Raw genomic sequence first — 17,274 nt, 5'->3', positions numbered from 1 at the left:
CCAGTAGAAACTGTTTAAACTGGCGGTGGCACAGGGCTTTAGAGCGGATAAAATTAATGGTCTTTAGTACCGGTTTCATAACATGATCATATTGGAGATGTTTAGCACAGAGAACTTGTTGATGAATGATGCAATGAAGTTTAATAGCTTTGCCTCCTTCTTCGCTCACCTTGTTACAGATTAGGGTTGATAATCCACTTCGTTCACCAGTCATGGCAGGTGCCCCATCAGTAATAATCCCAGTAACTTTGTTCCAAGGCAGTTTCATGTCATCTATGGCAGAACTAACAGAATCAAATAAATCTTTCCCTCTTGTTTGATCCTTGAGGCTCTGGAGGTCAAGTAGCTCTTCAGTCACATTCATTTCATCGTCCACCCCTCTTAAAAAAATCAGCAACTGAGCCGTGTCAGATAGGTCCGTGCTTTCATCACAGGCTATTGAAAAGAAGTCAAAATCAGCTCCTTTTGACATTAACTGTCTCTTAATATCCGATGAAATTTCTTCAATTCTCCGTGCTACAGTGTTACGAGCCAGGCAAATGTTGGAAAACTCTTGCTTCTTCTCGGGACAGACATTCTCTACCATTTTCATAACACATTCTTTGATAAAGTCACCCTCTGCAAAAGATTTGCAATTTTTAGCAATTAACGCTGCCACCTCATAGCTCGCCTTTGTGGCATTTTCATTTGACTCACGGGCTCTTGTAAAAAATCGCTGTTGTGACAATAAAACAGCTTCAAGTTGCTTATACTTTTCACTTCGGTCGTGCCCTGTTAGCTTGTCGTATGTGCTATGTCTCGTCTGATAGTGTCGCTTGACATTAAATTCTTTATAAACAGCAACGGTCTCTTGGCATATCAGACAAACACAGTGATTCTTTATTTCAGTGAAAAAATATTCTACTTTCCACTTGTCCTGGAAGCGGCGGCCCTCACTGTCAACTTTTCGTTTCTTATTTGTAGTTGCCATTATAAAAATTGGCCAGAAGGGGAGAGATTAAAAGGCGCAGAGGGTGGAGCAGCAAAAATAAGATACTGCTATATGCTTTATAACACAGGCAGAGAATAGCAAGCTGTGCAACAGTCGCACATCAGATAATGGAATTATAGCACAGTGACAGGCAGTCAGGGGTTAATGAAGGGTATGACAGCTTGCTACCACAAGCTTGTGTGAGAGCCCTGCTGGCCTAACCTTTCTGGAGGTGTAAGGTGGCGCAGGGACTTATATATAACTTAATATATATATTATTTATATAATTTTACACAACTAAGCTGAGGTCTTCAGCCTATCTGACCTCTGAACGTCTTACAACCCCTGGGGGCTGGAGATCTCGCACGTCGCGAGATCTTGGCTGGCCGGTTGCCGCCGCTCAGTACTCCGGCGCAGGGAGAAGGAAAGCCGAAATCTCGCGATGTCCGAGATTTCGGCTCTTCTCCCTGCGCCGGAGTACTGAGCGGCGGTGGCGACGAGAGCGGCGGTGGCGACGAGAGCGGCAGCGGCCGCAAGGTACATGCTGCTGGATACCTGGGGGCCTTATTAGTCCGGACCGCGGGCCGCAAATGGCCCGCGGGCCGGACTTTGGACATGCCTGCTTTATAGCGTACCAGACACTGGCAAAAACTAAGAAAAATTTAGAGGATATAAAGATACAAATAAATCAAATACAGGAAGAGAGGAGAAGATCCCTCACAATGGTTAACAGTAATATGTCTCCAAATCATATGCCAGCAGACATCACAGATCTACTCAATTTATCATTACATTGCACTCCTATTACAATCACATCCTCTCCTTCAGAGGAAATAGAAAAATGGACTAATTCCATCAGTCCTAAAAATGACAATAGGATTCTGGTGGACAATACAAGGGTTGATAACTCCATCTGTGTCACAGATTTTTTACCCCAGGCTATGCCTCCAGGCCAGGAAACCATAGACCGGTTCTTCCACAGACTGGGAAAAAGAAAAAATCCCACAGAGGAGTTAGAGGAGGGACTAAACGCAAAAAGACTAACAAAAGAGAAAAAATATTAAAAGAAAAAGAAGGGAAATCCAATATCTATAACTTATCATCGTACACACTCGATGATGATGAGAAAAAATTATTATCCAAGGGTATGTCCTTCTGCCCTACCTACAAATCGAGAGATTTTGATATCTTTTTGGATTTACAGACTTTCATCAGGAAATTAACCCTAAAAAGACATTTTATTACAAAACCAGACAAATATCCCGCAGAGGGAATTAATGATGGTATAGAGTGCTCCCCATCTAATAGGGCATGTCATGTTGACTTAAGAAAAAAATCAAACTTCTATCCTATAGAAAGTAAGAGTCACCAGATAGATACTTTTTGTGACATTACCCTGCAAGATCTCAAAGAAATAATTGCGGCACCACTGCCATCTAGAAATAACAACTTGAGCCGTAACGAAATTACTGCACTAAATAATCTAAGAAAGAATAAGAATATAGTTCTTAGATCGGCAGATAAGGGGGGGGGAATAGTCATCCAAGACTACAATGTATATGTGGAGGAAGCACATAGGATACTAAGTGACAATAATTATTACAGAGAAGTTTTTTCCAATCCACTCTTAAACATGATTGCCACATATAAGAAACTTATCTCCAAAGCACGGGATGAGAACATTTTAAATGATAACGAAAGGAAATTCCTGACTATTCAGAGTCCATGCATGCCATTTTTTTATCATCTCCCTAAAATACACAAGGATACCAGAAACCCCCCTGGGAGACCCATTATATCGGGGATAGGCTCCCTTACATCCAATTTGGCTCAATACTTGGACGTGCTTTTACAACCCCACGTTAGAAACCTTAGAAGCTATCTCCAGGATTCTGCACACCTTATCAAATTAGTGCAAACCATCAGATGGGAAAAATCATATGTCTTTTTAAGCCTGGATGTATCTTCTCTATATACTAACATTGACATAGATATTGGTCTGTTGTGCGTGGAATACATCATTTCCAGAGATACTCGCCTGTCCTCCAACCATAGATCCTTTATTTTAGCAGGGCTCACTTTTATCTTGAAAAATAATTATTTGAATTTTCTGAAAAAAACTTACCAGCAGATTAAGGGAGTGGCTATGGGCTCTAAAGTAGCACCGACCTTCGCTAACATTTTTATGGGATTGTTTGAGCAAGTTTTTATCTTCCAGGGGATTTTTAATAAGGGGATCATCTTTTATAGAAGATATATAGATGACCTAATCTTCATCATTGACAGGAAAATTATAGACCCCACTACGTTTTTCTGCTTTCTCAACAATAACAATTGGGGTATTTCTTTTAATAAGGATAGTGGTGAAGAATCTATTAATTTTCTGGATCTTGTTTTATATGTAAAAGATGACAGAATTTTCACTAAAACTTATTTTAAATCAGTGGATACCAATAGTTACATCCATTTTTCCAGTGGACATTATAAAAAATGGCTTACTAATATTCCGCACAATCAATTCCAAAGAATCCGTAGAAACTGTACCACTGAAATAGATTATGACAAACAATCAGAGGTTCTGAAACAGAGATTTATACAGCAGAAATATCCCAAAGATTTGGTATTCAATTCATTCAAACAGGTGAGGGAAAAAAATAATCAAAGTTCATTACTGAGGGAACCAGCACGAAAAAAGAATGATATTTTTGAGCATGAACTAAAATTCATCACCACATATAATCAACAACATAGGGAAATCAGAGAAATTCTTCAAAAAAATTGGCATATTCTTCAAAATGACCGTTTATTAAATCAGGTCTTACCGAGAAATCCCTCCATAATATTCAGGAGAGCACCTACATTAAGAAATATATTGGCTCCGAGTAAATTACATAGGCAGGAACCAAATATTGTGGTAGAGGGAAAAAAACACTTAGTTACTAAATGTGGTAAGAAGAGCTGCATGTGTTGTAAATCTATTATACATTCCACTGATAATTTCACTTCGGTGGCCACTGGTGAAAATTTCAAAATGTCATATCCCATGTCATGTGAAACAGATTATGTGATATACGTTATTGAATGTAGTTGCCCTAAACAATATGTGGGCAGGACGACTCAGGCACTACATAATAGACTCAATTCACATAGACATAATATAACCACAGGATTCATGAAACATGGGCTGTCCCGACATATGGTCCTGCAACACAAGCAGGATTACAGGGATCTTAAGATCTTACCTATTGAACATGTTTTGCCTGACACCCCTAATAGGGTGCAATGTCTGAATCGGAAAGAAATTTATTGGATGTATAAACTCAACACTTTGAAGCCACAAGGGCTAAATGAAATCACAGAGGTTTTTATATGAATCTTGAGGTCAGTTATCACATATACCCATTATATACATTTCTAATTCAATTATATATCATATGTCCACCCCACCCCCCCCCTTTTTTATTCCCAATGTATTCTAACACATGGCTCAAACCCCACAATTCCTACAACACAAAATTCGTTATCGTCCTTATTCCTGCCATACATATTATATATATTGATGATAACAGAACAGCAAGATTTCTAGCCTTGTAATTCAGCATACCAATTCCTTCCATGCATTTCCCGAGGTCTTCTACACTAACATCTATATACATATGCCACAGCACATAATAAGAACTAAGTATCTCAGCATTCTACAGCCACACAGCCATCTCCTCATTCCCCCACTCTTTCCTACAACCTGCCCCCTTCTATTTACACTGCTACTGATAACATACATAATATACCTTTAGCAGACTAGTACGTCCCACGGAGACTAGTTTGCATTTTCTTCTCTTCCTTTAGTTCCCTGTCCTCTGTCAGTCAGCCGACGAGGTGTGAGATCCAGCACAGTGATCTGGAAGATCTTATCTTCAATACATTGTAATATACCAATCGTTCAGGAGTTTACACACTTGCGGTCCTCAGTCATCTCTCCATGCCCGTCCTCCCTCCTTCCCCCCCTTTCCTCACTGACAAACACCTCATACCCAATACACTAGTAGCAGGCTTGCACCTTCTGCCATTCCTTCAGCTCTTGGTCTTCTGCCTGTCAGCCGACGAGGTGTGAGGTCTGGCAGAGCGGTCTGGACGCTCTGATCTTTCACACATGATACAATAGAGCTAGGACTTTGGGATCGCATACACTGCGGTCCTCGATCAACTACAAATGTTTTATCCCATGTGCTTTAATATAAATGTAATAATACATTTGGATCATTACATTTCAGAGGTCATTTTAATTATTTGTTCTATGGTTTTCATTTTATTTGCATAAGAGTGTAATTAGTCGACCAATAATTTTATTTAATCTATTTATAAATAATTTCACTGTCTCTCTGTAAACCGTTGGTTGGTCTTGGCGCCAAGAATAACAGCGGGCTTTTCTTTTTTTTTTTTTTTCACCACGTGTAGTTTTATGTATATAAGACCGTTTGATAAATCGGTCTACATCAGCTATGTACCTGAGGAAGTGGACGGGACGTCCACGAAACGCGGAGCGCGGATTTTTTACCAGCACCTACTTCATCCTACTACAGACTACCTACAAGATCCCTAGGGATTCTGTGCTGGCTGCAGCCCTTCGTCACTAATTCTTACATGAGTTGTGCATTTCACAACTCATTAAGGTGAGCACATTTTCTTTTTACCCACTTGGTTGTTGTTGGATAACAGCGCTATTGCGCCCCTATCTTTCTACTTAGACTCTGATGTTGTTACCCCAAACTAGGCAAATAGTTACAGATTGCAGACGCTGAACTCTGTCATTACCGGAATAAGTCAGGCGATGGATGTTGTCGTTTCCCAGCCAGAATTCACTGCTCTGATGGCCAAATCCCTTCTTATAGTCATTCCAGCCCCTAAAAAAATCCACAGAACCGTCCATGCGCCTCTGGAACACCTACAAGAAGAAAAACCTCAAGCAGTACAAGTGTGTCCCTTACCCCAAAATCAATGTCACACAGCTTTCCCAGGTACAGACAAATAATATTACGGTAGGGGAAGACTCACTGTCCAGCCACCTCCATCACTTTCCATGTCACACAGTACAGTGAGAGGAGCGCCACCTGCTGGATAGACCGTGTACCATCCAGTGAGAGACTGACCCTGATCCAACAGATCCTTGCAGTTCTGGGCGGCTGAAGAAAGATCAATGGATCACAGTGAATGTCAAACCAAAAATGAAATTAATTGTCTTTAGAATAATCAATAAAAATCCTGAAAGTCCATTTAATTATAAAAATCTATTCATTGATGAATAAAAAAATAAAATAAATCTCACAACTTACTGTGCTGAGGACAAATTCCTGCATCCCCTAGAGAGAAAACAGCAACATTTACTGTGAGTCATACGGTACACATAATTATGTACAGAATATACCCAGGTTATACCAGCTCTACATATATTATACATACATATACAGTACAGTCCAAAAGTTTGGACACACCTTCTCATTTAAAGATTTTTCTGTATTTTCATGACTTTGAAAATTGTACATTCACACTGAAGGCATCAAAACTATGAATTAACACATGTGGAATTATATACTTAACAAAAAAGTGTGAAACAACTGAAAATATGTCTTATATTCTAGGTTCTTCAAAGTAGCCACCTTTTGCTTTGATGACTGCTTTGCACACTCTTGGCATTCTCTTGATGAATGAGTGTGAATGTACAATTTTCAAAGTCATGAAAATACAGAAAAATCTTTAAATGAGAAGGTGTATCCAAACTTTTGGTCGAAAACTGTATATATCTCACCCCCATAATCCTTCACTTTTCACAACCACCCCTAATCCCTACACCTAGCAATGAACTCTTCCTCTCTCCCTCCATCCTCCCCATTCATCTCCCCTCCTCCTCAGAGCTATTCCTCGACATACAATCCTGTGTCTCTAAGCACAGACAGCCACCTCATGGACTCTCCTGCTCCCACCTGCTAACAATTTCTCTGCTCCTCCTCACTGCTGGCGATATCTCCCTAAATTCTGGTCCACCTCACCACATCCCCACAGTCACTTCCACCTCCTATCCACGATCTATCACAAACTCTCACAACCCTTCTAACCTTATACACATCTGCCCATCCCCCGCTTCCCCAGTCCCACTAACAGGAGCTCTCTGGAACACTCCCTCCGTCTGCAACAAACTTTCCTACATCCACGATCTTTTCATCACTAACAAACTTTCCTTCCTTGGCATCTCTGAAACCTGGCTCACCCCCACTGACACGGACTCTCCAGCGGCACTTTCGTACGGTGCATTCCACCTTTCCCACACCCCCCGCCCCATTGGCAAGCATAGTGGAGGAGTAGGTTTTCTCCTGCCAGATAACTGCTCCTTAACCCAAATCCCACTGCCACCCTCCGTTACTCTCCTCTCTTTTGAGGTGCACTGTGTGTGCATCTACTCCCCCTCCAACTGGCTGTCATTTACCGCCCCCCAGGGCCAGCCACCACCTTCTTAGACCATTTCACCACCTGGCTACTTTATTTCCTTTCTGCTGACATCCCCACTATCATCATGGGTGACTTCAACATCCCCACCGACACTTCCCTCTCAGCTGCCTCTAAGCTTCTATCCCTCACTTCCTCCTTCGGCCTTACCCAATGGTCTTCCACAGCCACTCACAAAGATGGCCACACTCTGGACCTCATCTTCACCTGCCTCTGTTCCCTATCTGACCTCTCTAACTTACGTCTCCCTCTCTCTGACCACAGCCTACTTACATTCTCTACCCTCTCCTCTCTGGGGCAACAATCCCCACTCCACAAACTTGCATACCATCGCAGAAATCTTAAAACACCTTGACCTATACTCACTCTCTAAATCCCTTCTCTCTCTTACAGACATCAGTTCCTTTCATGACGCAGATGCTGCTGCTTTATATAACACCACAACAGCTGCAGCTCTCGATTCGGACGCCCCCTCACACATACCAAAGCTCGCACAATCAACAGGCAACTCTGACACACCAGCCTAACCAAAGAACTGCGACGGGCCTCCTGGGTTGCTGAGCGTAGATGGAAAAGGTCCCACTCCAATAAGCACTTCATCGCATTCAAACAGTCCCTCACTACCTTCAAGTCCACACTCAATGCAGCAAAACAAACATACTTCTCATCTCTCATATCCTCCCTGTCTCACAACCTAAACAGCTATTTAACACTTTCAATTCTCTCCTCCGCCTCCCAGTGCCTCCTCCCTCTCCTCTCATCTCAGCTGAAGACTTTGCCTCATGCTTCAAACAAGCAAAAGATTAACACCATCAGACAAAGCTTTTGCCTAAAGTTCCTCCACATCTACTCAATCCTCCTCCTCCAAAACCAGCTTCTCCACCATTACGGAAGATCAACTTTCCTCTTTACTCTCCAAATCACACCTCACCACCTGTGAACTTGACCCAATCCTGTCCCACCTCATCCCCAGCCTTACCACTATCTTCATCCCAACCCTAACCCACCTCTTCTACCTGTCACTAACAACTGGTGTCTTCCACTCATGCTTCAAACATGCCACGATCACACCCATCCTTAAAAAGCCCTTCCTGGACCCATCTTCTCTGACAAGCTACCGCCACATATCACTTCTCCCCTATGCCTCAAAACTACTGGAACAACATGTCCACTTTGAACTATCCTCCCACCTCTCCTCCTGCCCTCTCTTTGACAGCCTCCAATCTGGCTTCCAACTGCACCATTCTACTGAAACTGCCCTGCCTAAAGTCACCAACAACCTACTAACTGCCAAATCCAAGCGACACTACTCTGTCCTCCTCCACCTAGACCTGTCATCTGCCTTTGACACAGTGGAACATTCCCTCTTACTACAGACTCATCTCTCGGCATCACAGACTTGGCCCTATCTTGGATCTCTTCATACCTAACAGACAGGACATTGTGTCTCCCACTCACACACCACCTCCTCATCTCGCCCCCTATCTGTCGGTGTCCCCCAAGGTTCAGTTCTAGGACCCCTGCTCTTCGCCATCTACACCTCTGGCTTGGGACAGCTCATAGAGTCTCACAGCTTTCAGTATCACCTCTATGCTGATAACACACAGATCTACGTCTCTGAACCCGATATCTCCTCCCTACTAACCAAAATCCCACAATGTCTGTCCGCTATCTCATCCTTCTTCTCTACCAGATTTCTAAAACTTAACATGGATAAAACAGAATTCATCATCTTTCCACCTTCTCATTCACCCCCCCCCATCTGACCTATCTATCAATGTCAATGGCTGTTCACTCTCTTCCCAGTAGCGCAAGCTCGCTACCTTTGGGTAACCCTGGACTCTGATCTCTCCTTCAAACAACATATCAAAGCTCTTTCCACTTCCTGTCAACTCCAACTCAAAAATATCTCCCGGATCCACACATTCCTCAACCACGAATCTGCAAAAACACTAGTGCACGCCCTCATCATCTCCCGCCTCGACTACTGCAACTTCCTACTCTGTGGCCTCCCTTCCAACACTCTCGCACCCCTCCAATCTATCCTAAACTCTGCTGCCCGACTAATCCACATGTCCCCTCGCTATTCCCCGGCCTCTCCTCTCTGTCAATCCCTTCACTGGCTCCCCATTGCCCAGAGACTCCAGTTTAAAACCCTAACCACGGCATACAAAGCCATCCACAACCTGTCTCCTCCTTACATCTGTGACCTAGTCTTCCGGTACATACCTGCACGCAACCTCCGATCCTCACAAGATCTCCTTCTCTACTCCCCTCTTATCTCCTCTTCCCGCAATCGCATACAAGATTTCTCCCGTGCATCCCACCTACTCTGGAACTTTCTACCCCAACATATCAGACTCTCGCCTACCATGGCAACTATCAAAAGAAACCTGAAGACTCACCTCTTCCGACAATCCTACAGCCTGCAGTAACCCTCGCTCCACCATACCGCTGCATGACCAGCTCTACCCTCACCTACTGTATTCTCACCCATCCCTTGTAGACTGTGAGCCCTCGTGGGCATGGTCCTTGCTCCTCCTGTACCAGTCGCCGTCACGTTTTGTTAACGATCATTGTAATTGTTTTTGTATGTATACCCCTTTTTCACATGTAAAGCGCCATGGAATAAATATCGCTATAATAAATAATAATATAATAATATTATGACATACAGAAAATGCCTATCTTTTATATCGGCTGGGCATTTTATAATTATATATAAAAGATGCCCAGGTTATACCGGCTGTACATATAATTATATACAGGAGATGTCCAGGCTATACTGGCTGTACATATATAATTATAATTACATATATAATTATATACAGGATATGCCCAGGTTATACCGGCTGTACATATATAATTATATACAGGACATGCCCAGGTTATACCGGCTGTACATATATAATTATATACAGGAGATGCCCAGGTTATACCGGCTGTACATATATAATTATATACAGGACATGCCCAGGTTATACCAGCTGTACATATATAATTATATACAGGAGATGCCCAGGTTATACCGGCTGTACATATATAATTATATACAGGACATGCCCAGGTTATACCGGCTGTACATATATAATTATATACAGGACATGCCCAGGTTATACAGGCTGTACATACATAATTATATACAGGACATGCCCAGGTTATACCGGCTGTACATATATAATTATATACAGGAGCTACCCAGATTATACCAGCTGTACATATATAATTATATACAGGAGATGCCCAGATTATACCAGCTGTACATATATAATTATATACAGGACATGCCCAGGTTATACCGGCTGTACATATATAATTATATACAGGACATGCCCAGGTTATACCGGCTGTACATATATAATTATATACAGGACATGCCCAGGTTATACAGGCTGTACATACATAATTATATACAGGACATGCCCAGGTTATACCGGCTGTACATATATAATTATATACAGGAGCTACCCAGATTATACCAGCTGTACATATATAATTATATACAGGAGATGCCCAGGTTATACCAGCTGTGCATATATAATTATATACAGGAGATGCCCAGATTATACCAGCTTTCCCCACATCATTATATACAAGGTGCTGCCTGTTTCTCTCTCTGAGGAATATTAAATAGTGATTTTTGTACCTTTATCTCCTTTAACCCCATGTGGACCCATTTTTCCTGGGACTCCTGGTTTCCCGCTCTCCCCTAAAGAATATAAGAGACTCAGTAGTCAGACTTTAACCCTCAACAGGATTCAAAATGAAATTGGATACAGGGTTTTCAGATAAATCACGATGTTCATTAAATGTGTTGAAAATTATATTTGTGTGCTGGAGGAATTGTGGTCAAAGAGACAATCTTCTTCACATATTCTGGGAATGTCCAAAACTTTCGATACTTAGGAGAGATGTCTCTTTACTATTGAATAAAATCAATGAATCTCCTGTAAAAATTTCTCCCCAATTGGTTCTCCTTTTCCTGGAAGCAGATGACCTCCCTCAAAAAATTAGACAAGTTTCTTTACATATTTTTTCTGTTATAAAAACTTGTATTGCGTCAAAATGGAAATGGAAATCGATGGATATTCCCTCTATTTCCAACATAATTGATATTATGTTCTCCCATAACGCCTTTGAAATCTCCTTAACTTTAAGGAATAACGCTCTACCTAAATATAATTCCAAATGGTCCTCTTGGAAAGCAATTTTTCCTTCAAGCAAGAGAAGCCTCTTTATATGATGTTTTATTACTTTACCAGAATTCTTTTTATCTATACTTCATTCTATGTTGTTTTTGCAATTGGTATGTGAACGTTATGGTGCAATTATGTTAAGATGATCTTCTTTATTTCCTTTTTTTCTCTCTCTCTTCTTCTCTACTCTTCCTCCCTACCCCATTTCTCTTTTCCTTTATTTGGTTGCCTTTCCTTTCCCTTCATCCCTTTCATGACCCCTTGTTCCTTATACTGTAAACATCTCCTAATAAAAACAATTTTAAAGCAAAAATTACATTTGTAATTCAATTTCTTCATTTTTTCGTGTCTGAAATATTCTCCGACCTTCATCTACAAGTGCTGATCTCGTCTCCTCGTAGCTCCACTTGCAGATTGTCTCCAGCACAGAACTGTGTCTACATGTGACAGGAACTGTGCATGCGAGAGCTGGCTTAACTATTGAGATGTGCAGAAAAAACTGACCAGCACTTCCTAAGCAAGAAATAGGTGTGAATAGGTGCTTACTAGGAGCAGCCATCTTCATATACAACTAAAACAAAGTAGCACTCTGTAGCGCTAAGTATGCGAACATGAAATATATGAAATATGAGTAGCATTACTGCTGTAGAAAATAGAAATAAATGAGAAATCTTAGCGCATAAACTGGCCAATTCATGTGTACCTGGTAGCCACGATAAGGCGTTTCTCAAAATACCAGGACCCTATTAATGTGACTACCTCTCCAAGAGACATCCATCTGCTTATGCGTGGGATAATAAGATCCTGCTGTAATTAAAATTGCCTGTGGCATAGAGGTGGAGTGCTCAGTCAAAGCTTATACATAGAAACAGAAAAAACTGACCCGCACTTCCAAATTAAGAAATAGGTTTGAACAGGTGCTTACTAGGAGCAGATACCTCCATATACAACTAACAAACAAAGTAGCACTCTGTAACGCTAAGTATGCGAACATGAACTACATGAAATATGAATAGCATTACTGCTGTAGAAAAAATAAATAAATAAAGATCTTAGTGCATAAATTGGCCAATTCATGTGTACCTGGTAGCCGCGTTACAGAGTGTTGCTTTGTTTGTTAGTTGTATATGGAGATAGCTTCTCCTAGTAAGCACCTGTTTAAACCTATTTCTTGTTTTGGAAGTGCCGGTCAGTTTTTTCTGTTTCTATGTATAAGCTTTGACTGAGCACTCCGCCTCTATGCCACAGGTGGTTTTAATTACAGCAGGATCTTATTATCCCACAAATAAGGAAACGGATGTCTCTTGGCGAGGTATTCACATTTATAGGGTTCTGGTATTTTGAGAAACGCCTTATCGCGGCTACACATGAATTGGCCAATTTATGAGCTAAGATTTCTCATTTTTTTTCTATTTGCTACAGCAGTAATGCTACTCATGTTTCATATACTTCGTGTTCGCATACTTAGCGTTACAGAGTGCTACTTTGTTTGTTTATTGAGATGTGCAGCCAGCCCCCTTCACACACAGCCCTGGTCATGTGTTGCTACAGAAGATTTTGTTCTCTGCCACAGATGAACCAGAAGGTGATCGGGATGAAAACTTGTAGCTGAGGTCGGGGTAACTTTGAGATGGATATTATATTAGTAAACTGAATAAAATAATACTTAATGCACATTCGATATAATTTTTTTCCTGAAATGCACCTTTAAAAATGAAATTGTGAGATATTACATTTTACCTTTAAGTCCAGCAGGTCCTTGGGGTCCAGGAGGACCGGGGATTCCTGGACATCCTCTTAAAATGGTCAACTTGTCTGATCCTCCAACCCCAATCACCTTTACATCTATGGATTGTAAGAAGAAAGTAATAGAATGGTCCTTCAACACCAAGAAGAGGTGTATCTAATGTTATACTGTGTGATACTGTCTGCTAAGAAATGTATCTAATCCTATCCTGTGTGATACTGTCTGCTGAGCTGTGTATCTAATCCTATCCTGTGTGATACTGTCTGCTGAGCTGTGTATTTAATCCTATCCTGTGTGATACTGTCTGCTGAGCTGTGTATCTAATCCTATCCTGTGTGATACTGTCTGCTGAGCCGTGTATCTTACCTTATCCGGTGTGATACGGTGTTAGAGAACTACACGTAACTACTGTATAAAGATTTGCCATTCATTACCGAGAAATGTCGACCAGAAAAGCAATACCATCTCTGAACACCAGGTGGCATAATCCTCCTGACCACATACAATGTATCAGGTGCTGAATGCAGTGAATCATATTTAGGATTGGTTGTAATCACTTGAACTATCAGGATCACAGGTCTCAATGGTCATTAGTGGTTGGGCCGGGATGTGTGACCAGATTTCTCATGTGAAACTGTCCCACTGTATTAAATCGGAGCATGACATGAACTACGTAACTACTGGGCTGATGTACTAAGTATGACAAAAACTTACCTGGACAGGAGTCTTCACCGGCACTTGTAGTAGTCAGCCAGAGCAGGACACAAGTGATGGCCGGCACACACCCTTTCATTGCTGCTTTCCTCCACCAGTAAATGCTCTGATATATATGGTTCCCAGCTTATAAAGGACAAATTTTGTGCATTTCGCAGGTTCTGCATCAGCACATTTGTACCTTCCGCTTTTTTGCAATATTCGGTTCCTCATACCTGGAATATCTAATTTCTGCCATAAGAAGCAAAATAAATAAATAAATATATATATATAACTAGATGGTGGCCCGATTCTAACGCATCGGGTATTCTAGAATAGGTATGCGGCCGACCGGGCGCAATTAGCAGAGCGGTGTTTAAATTTGGCGCCAAAATCGCTGATTGGTCACGGGCAGCAGCCGCGACCAATCAGCGAACCGTGTTAGTGAGGACTGGAGAGCGTGTTTAAATTTGGCAACAAAATCGCTGATTAGTCACGACCAATCAGCAGAGCGGTGTTTAAATTTGGCGCCAATACTGCTGATTGGTTGCGGCTGGCGACCAATCAGCAGAGCGGGGTTTAAATTTGGCACCAAAATCGCTGATTGGTCGAGGCCGCCGGCCGCGACCGATCAGCGATTTTGGCGCAAAATTTAAACAACGCTCTGCTGATTGGTCGCGGCTGTCAGCCGCGACTAATCAGTGATTTTGGGGCCAAATTTAAACCCCGCTCTGCATCGCTCTGCTGATTGGTCGCGGTCGCCAGCCTCGACCAATCAGCAGAGCGTTGTTTAAATTTGGCGCCAATCTCGCTGATTGGTCGCGGATGGCGGCCGCGACCAATCAGCAGAGCGGTGTTTAAATTTGCCGCCAATCTCGCTGATTGGTCACAGATGGCGACCGCGACCAATCAGCAAAGAGGTGTTTAAATTTGGCGACAATACTGCTGATTGGTCGCGGCCTGCGACCGCGACCAATCAGCAGAGCGATGCAGAGCGGGGTTTAAATTTGGCGCCAAAATCGCTGATTAGTCACGGCTGATGGCCGCGACCAATCAGCAGAGCGTTGTTTAAATTTGGCGCCAATCTCGCTGATTGGTCGCGGATGGCGGCCGCGACCAATCAGCAGAGCGGTGTTTGAATTTTGCGCCAAAATCGCCAATCAGCAAACCGTGTTAGTGAGGACTGGAGAGCGTGTTTTAATTTGGCACAAAAATCGGTGATTAGTCGCGACCGCGACCAATCAGCAAAGAGGTGCTTAAATTTGGCGACAATACTGCTGATTGGTCGCGTCCGGTGACCGCGACCAATCAGCAGAGCGATGCAGAGCGGGATTTAAATTTGGCGCCAAAATCACTGATTAGTCGCGGCTGACGGCCGCGACCAATCAGCAGAGCGTTGTTTAAATTTGGCACAAAAAACGCAGATTGGTCGTGGCCGGTGTTTGCAACCAATCAGCAGAGTGAGGTTTAAATTTGGCGCCAATACTGCTGATTGGTCACGGCCGACAACCGCGACCAATCAGCAGAGCGGTGTTTAAATTTTGCGCCAATACTGCTGATTGCTCTCGGCTAGCGAACGCGATCAATCAGCAGAGCGATGTTTAAATTTGGCGCCAAAATCGCTGATTGGTCGCAGCTGGATTCCGCGACCAATCAGCAGAGCGTTGTTTAAATTTGGCGCCAAGCTCACTGATTGGTCGCGGCTGGCGTCCGCGACCAATTAGCACAGCAGTGTTTAAATGTGGCGGTAAGATCCGTGATTGGTCGCGGCCGCTATTTAAATGTGGCGCCCAAATCGGTGATTGGTCGTGGGCAGTGGCCGCGACCAATCAGCAGAGCGATGTTTAACTTTAGCGCCAAGATCACTGATTGGTCGCGCTCTCCGCACCTGACCAATCAGCATGAATCGTATTGGTGAGGAGCGGGGAGCGGAATCGTATTAGTGAGGACCGGGGAGTGCCGCTGCCTGTGCGGGTACTTCCGCTGCGAGAACCCGGGACATGAGCGGGCGCTCGGAGCAGAAGTATCCCGACCCGCAGCGCCGCTCCCCGGTCCTCCCTTCACACCCTAGCCGCTGATGTCCCCACAGTATCCGCATGGTGTTACCAAGGTCCGGACATTTGTGTTAAAAATCGGTGATTGGTCGCGGGCGCTGCCCGCGACCAATCACCGATTTGGGCGCCAAATTTAAATATCGGCCGCGACCAATCACTGATCTTGGCTCCACATTTAAACACCGCTGTGCTGATTGGTCGCCGACGCTGTGCGCGACCAATCACCGATTTTGGCGGCACATTTAAATAGCGTCCGCGACCAATCATTACAGCGGTGTTTAAATGTGGAGCCAAGATCGGTGATTGGTCGCGGCCGATATTTAAATTTGGCGCCCAAATCGGTGATTGGTCGCGGGCAGCGCCCGCGTCCAATCACCGATTTTTAACACAAATGTCCGGACCTTTGTAACACCATGCGGATACTGTGGGGACATCAGCGGCTAGGGTGTGAAGGGAGGACCGGGGAGCGGCGCTGCGGGTCGGGATACTTCTGCTCCGAGCGCCCGCTCATGTCCCGGGTTCTCGGAGTGGAAGTATCCGCACAGGCAGCGCCGCTGACATCCATGCAGTTAGGGTGTGAAGGGAGCGGCGCTGACATCCGATTGGTCGCGGCCGCTATTTAAATCTGCCGCACAAATCGGTGATTGGTCGCTGTCTTGGACCGCGACCAATCACTGATCTTGGCGCCAAAGTTAAACACTATTGTGCTGATTGGTCGCGGACGCTGACCGCGACCAATCACCGATTTGGGCGCCAAATTTAAATATCGGCCGCGACCAATCACGGCTCCACATTTAAACACCGCTGTGCTGATTGGTCGCGGCCGATATTTAAATTTGGCGCCCAAATCGGTGATTGGTCGCGGGCAGCGCCAGCGACCAATCAGCGATTTTTAACACAAATGTCCGGAGCTTTGTAACACCATGCAGATACTGTGGGGACATCAGCGGCTAGGGTGTGAAGGGAGGACCGGGGAGCGGCGCTGCGGGTCGGGATACTTCTGCTGCGAGCGCCTGCTCATGTCCCGGGTTCTGGGAGCGGAAGTTTCCGCACAGGCAGCGCCGCTGACATCCATGCCCCTAGGGTGTGAAGGGAGGACCGGGGAGCGGCGCTGAC

At 43.7% G+C, this 17,274-nt stretch overlaps 1 protein-coding gene across 2 annotated transcripts in view; it reads right to left on the bottom strand.

Annotated features, from left to right (window-relative positions):
• LOC141154538 (ficolin-1-A-like) overlaps window positions 1-14,282 on the bottom strand; it is a 29,596-nt gene extending 15,314 nt beyond the window's left edge. Inside the window, exons 1-6 of one of the 2 annotated variants that reach the window (XM_073640604.1) lie at window positions 14,126-14,282; window positions 13,405-13,509; window positions 11,115-11,177; window positions 6,301-6,327; window positions 6,023-6,150; window positions 5,783-5,912 (exon numbers count right to left, since the gene is read on the bottom strand). In XM_073640604.1, coding sequence (XP_073496705.1) covers window positions 5,783-5,912; window positions 6,023-6,150; window positions 6,301-6,327; window positions 11,115-11,177; window positions 13,405-13,509; window positions 14,126-14,204 — 532 coding nt within the window. In that variant the 5' untranslated portion in view covers window positions 14,205-14,282. The remainder of the gene's footprint in view (window positions 1-5,782; window positions 5,913-6,022; window positions 6,151-6,300; window positions 6,328-11,114; window positions 11,178-13,404; window positions 13,510-14,125) is intronic. The other variant, XM_073640605.1, reaches the window with a different exon arrangement.
• Window positions 14,283-17,274: the final 2,992 nt, after the last annotated feature.

This window comes from Phyllobates terribilis, unplaced genomic scaffold, assembly GCF_046119375.1.
Source record: "Phyllobates terribilis strain yellow unplaced genomic scaffold, ASM4611937v1 Scaffold_7__3_contigs__length_470593459, whole genome shotgun sequence".
Lineage (NCBI taxonomy): Eukaryota > Metazoa > Chordata > Amphibia > Anura > Dendrobatidae > Phyllobates > Phyllobates terribilis.
The sequence above is the reverse complement of the archived record's forward strand: the minus strand, read 5'-3'. Positions and strand labels throughout refer to the sequence as shown.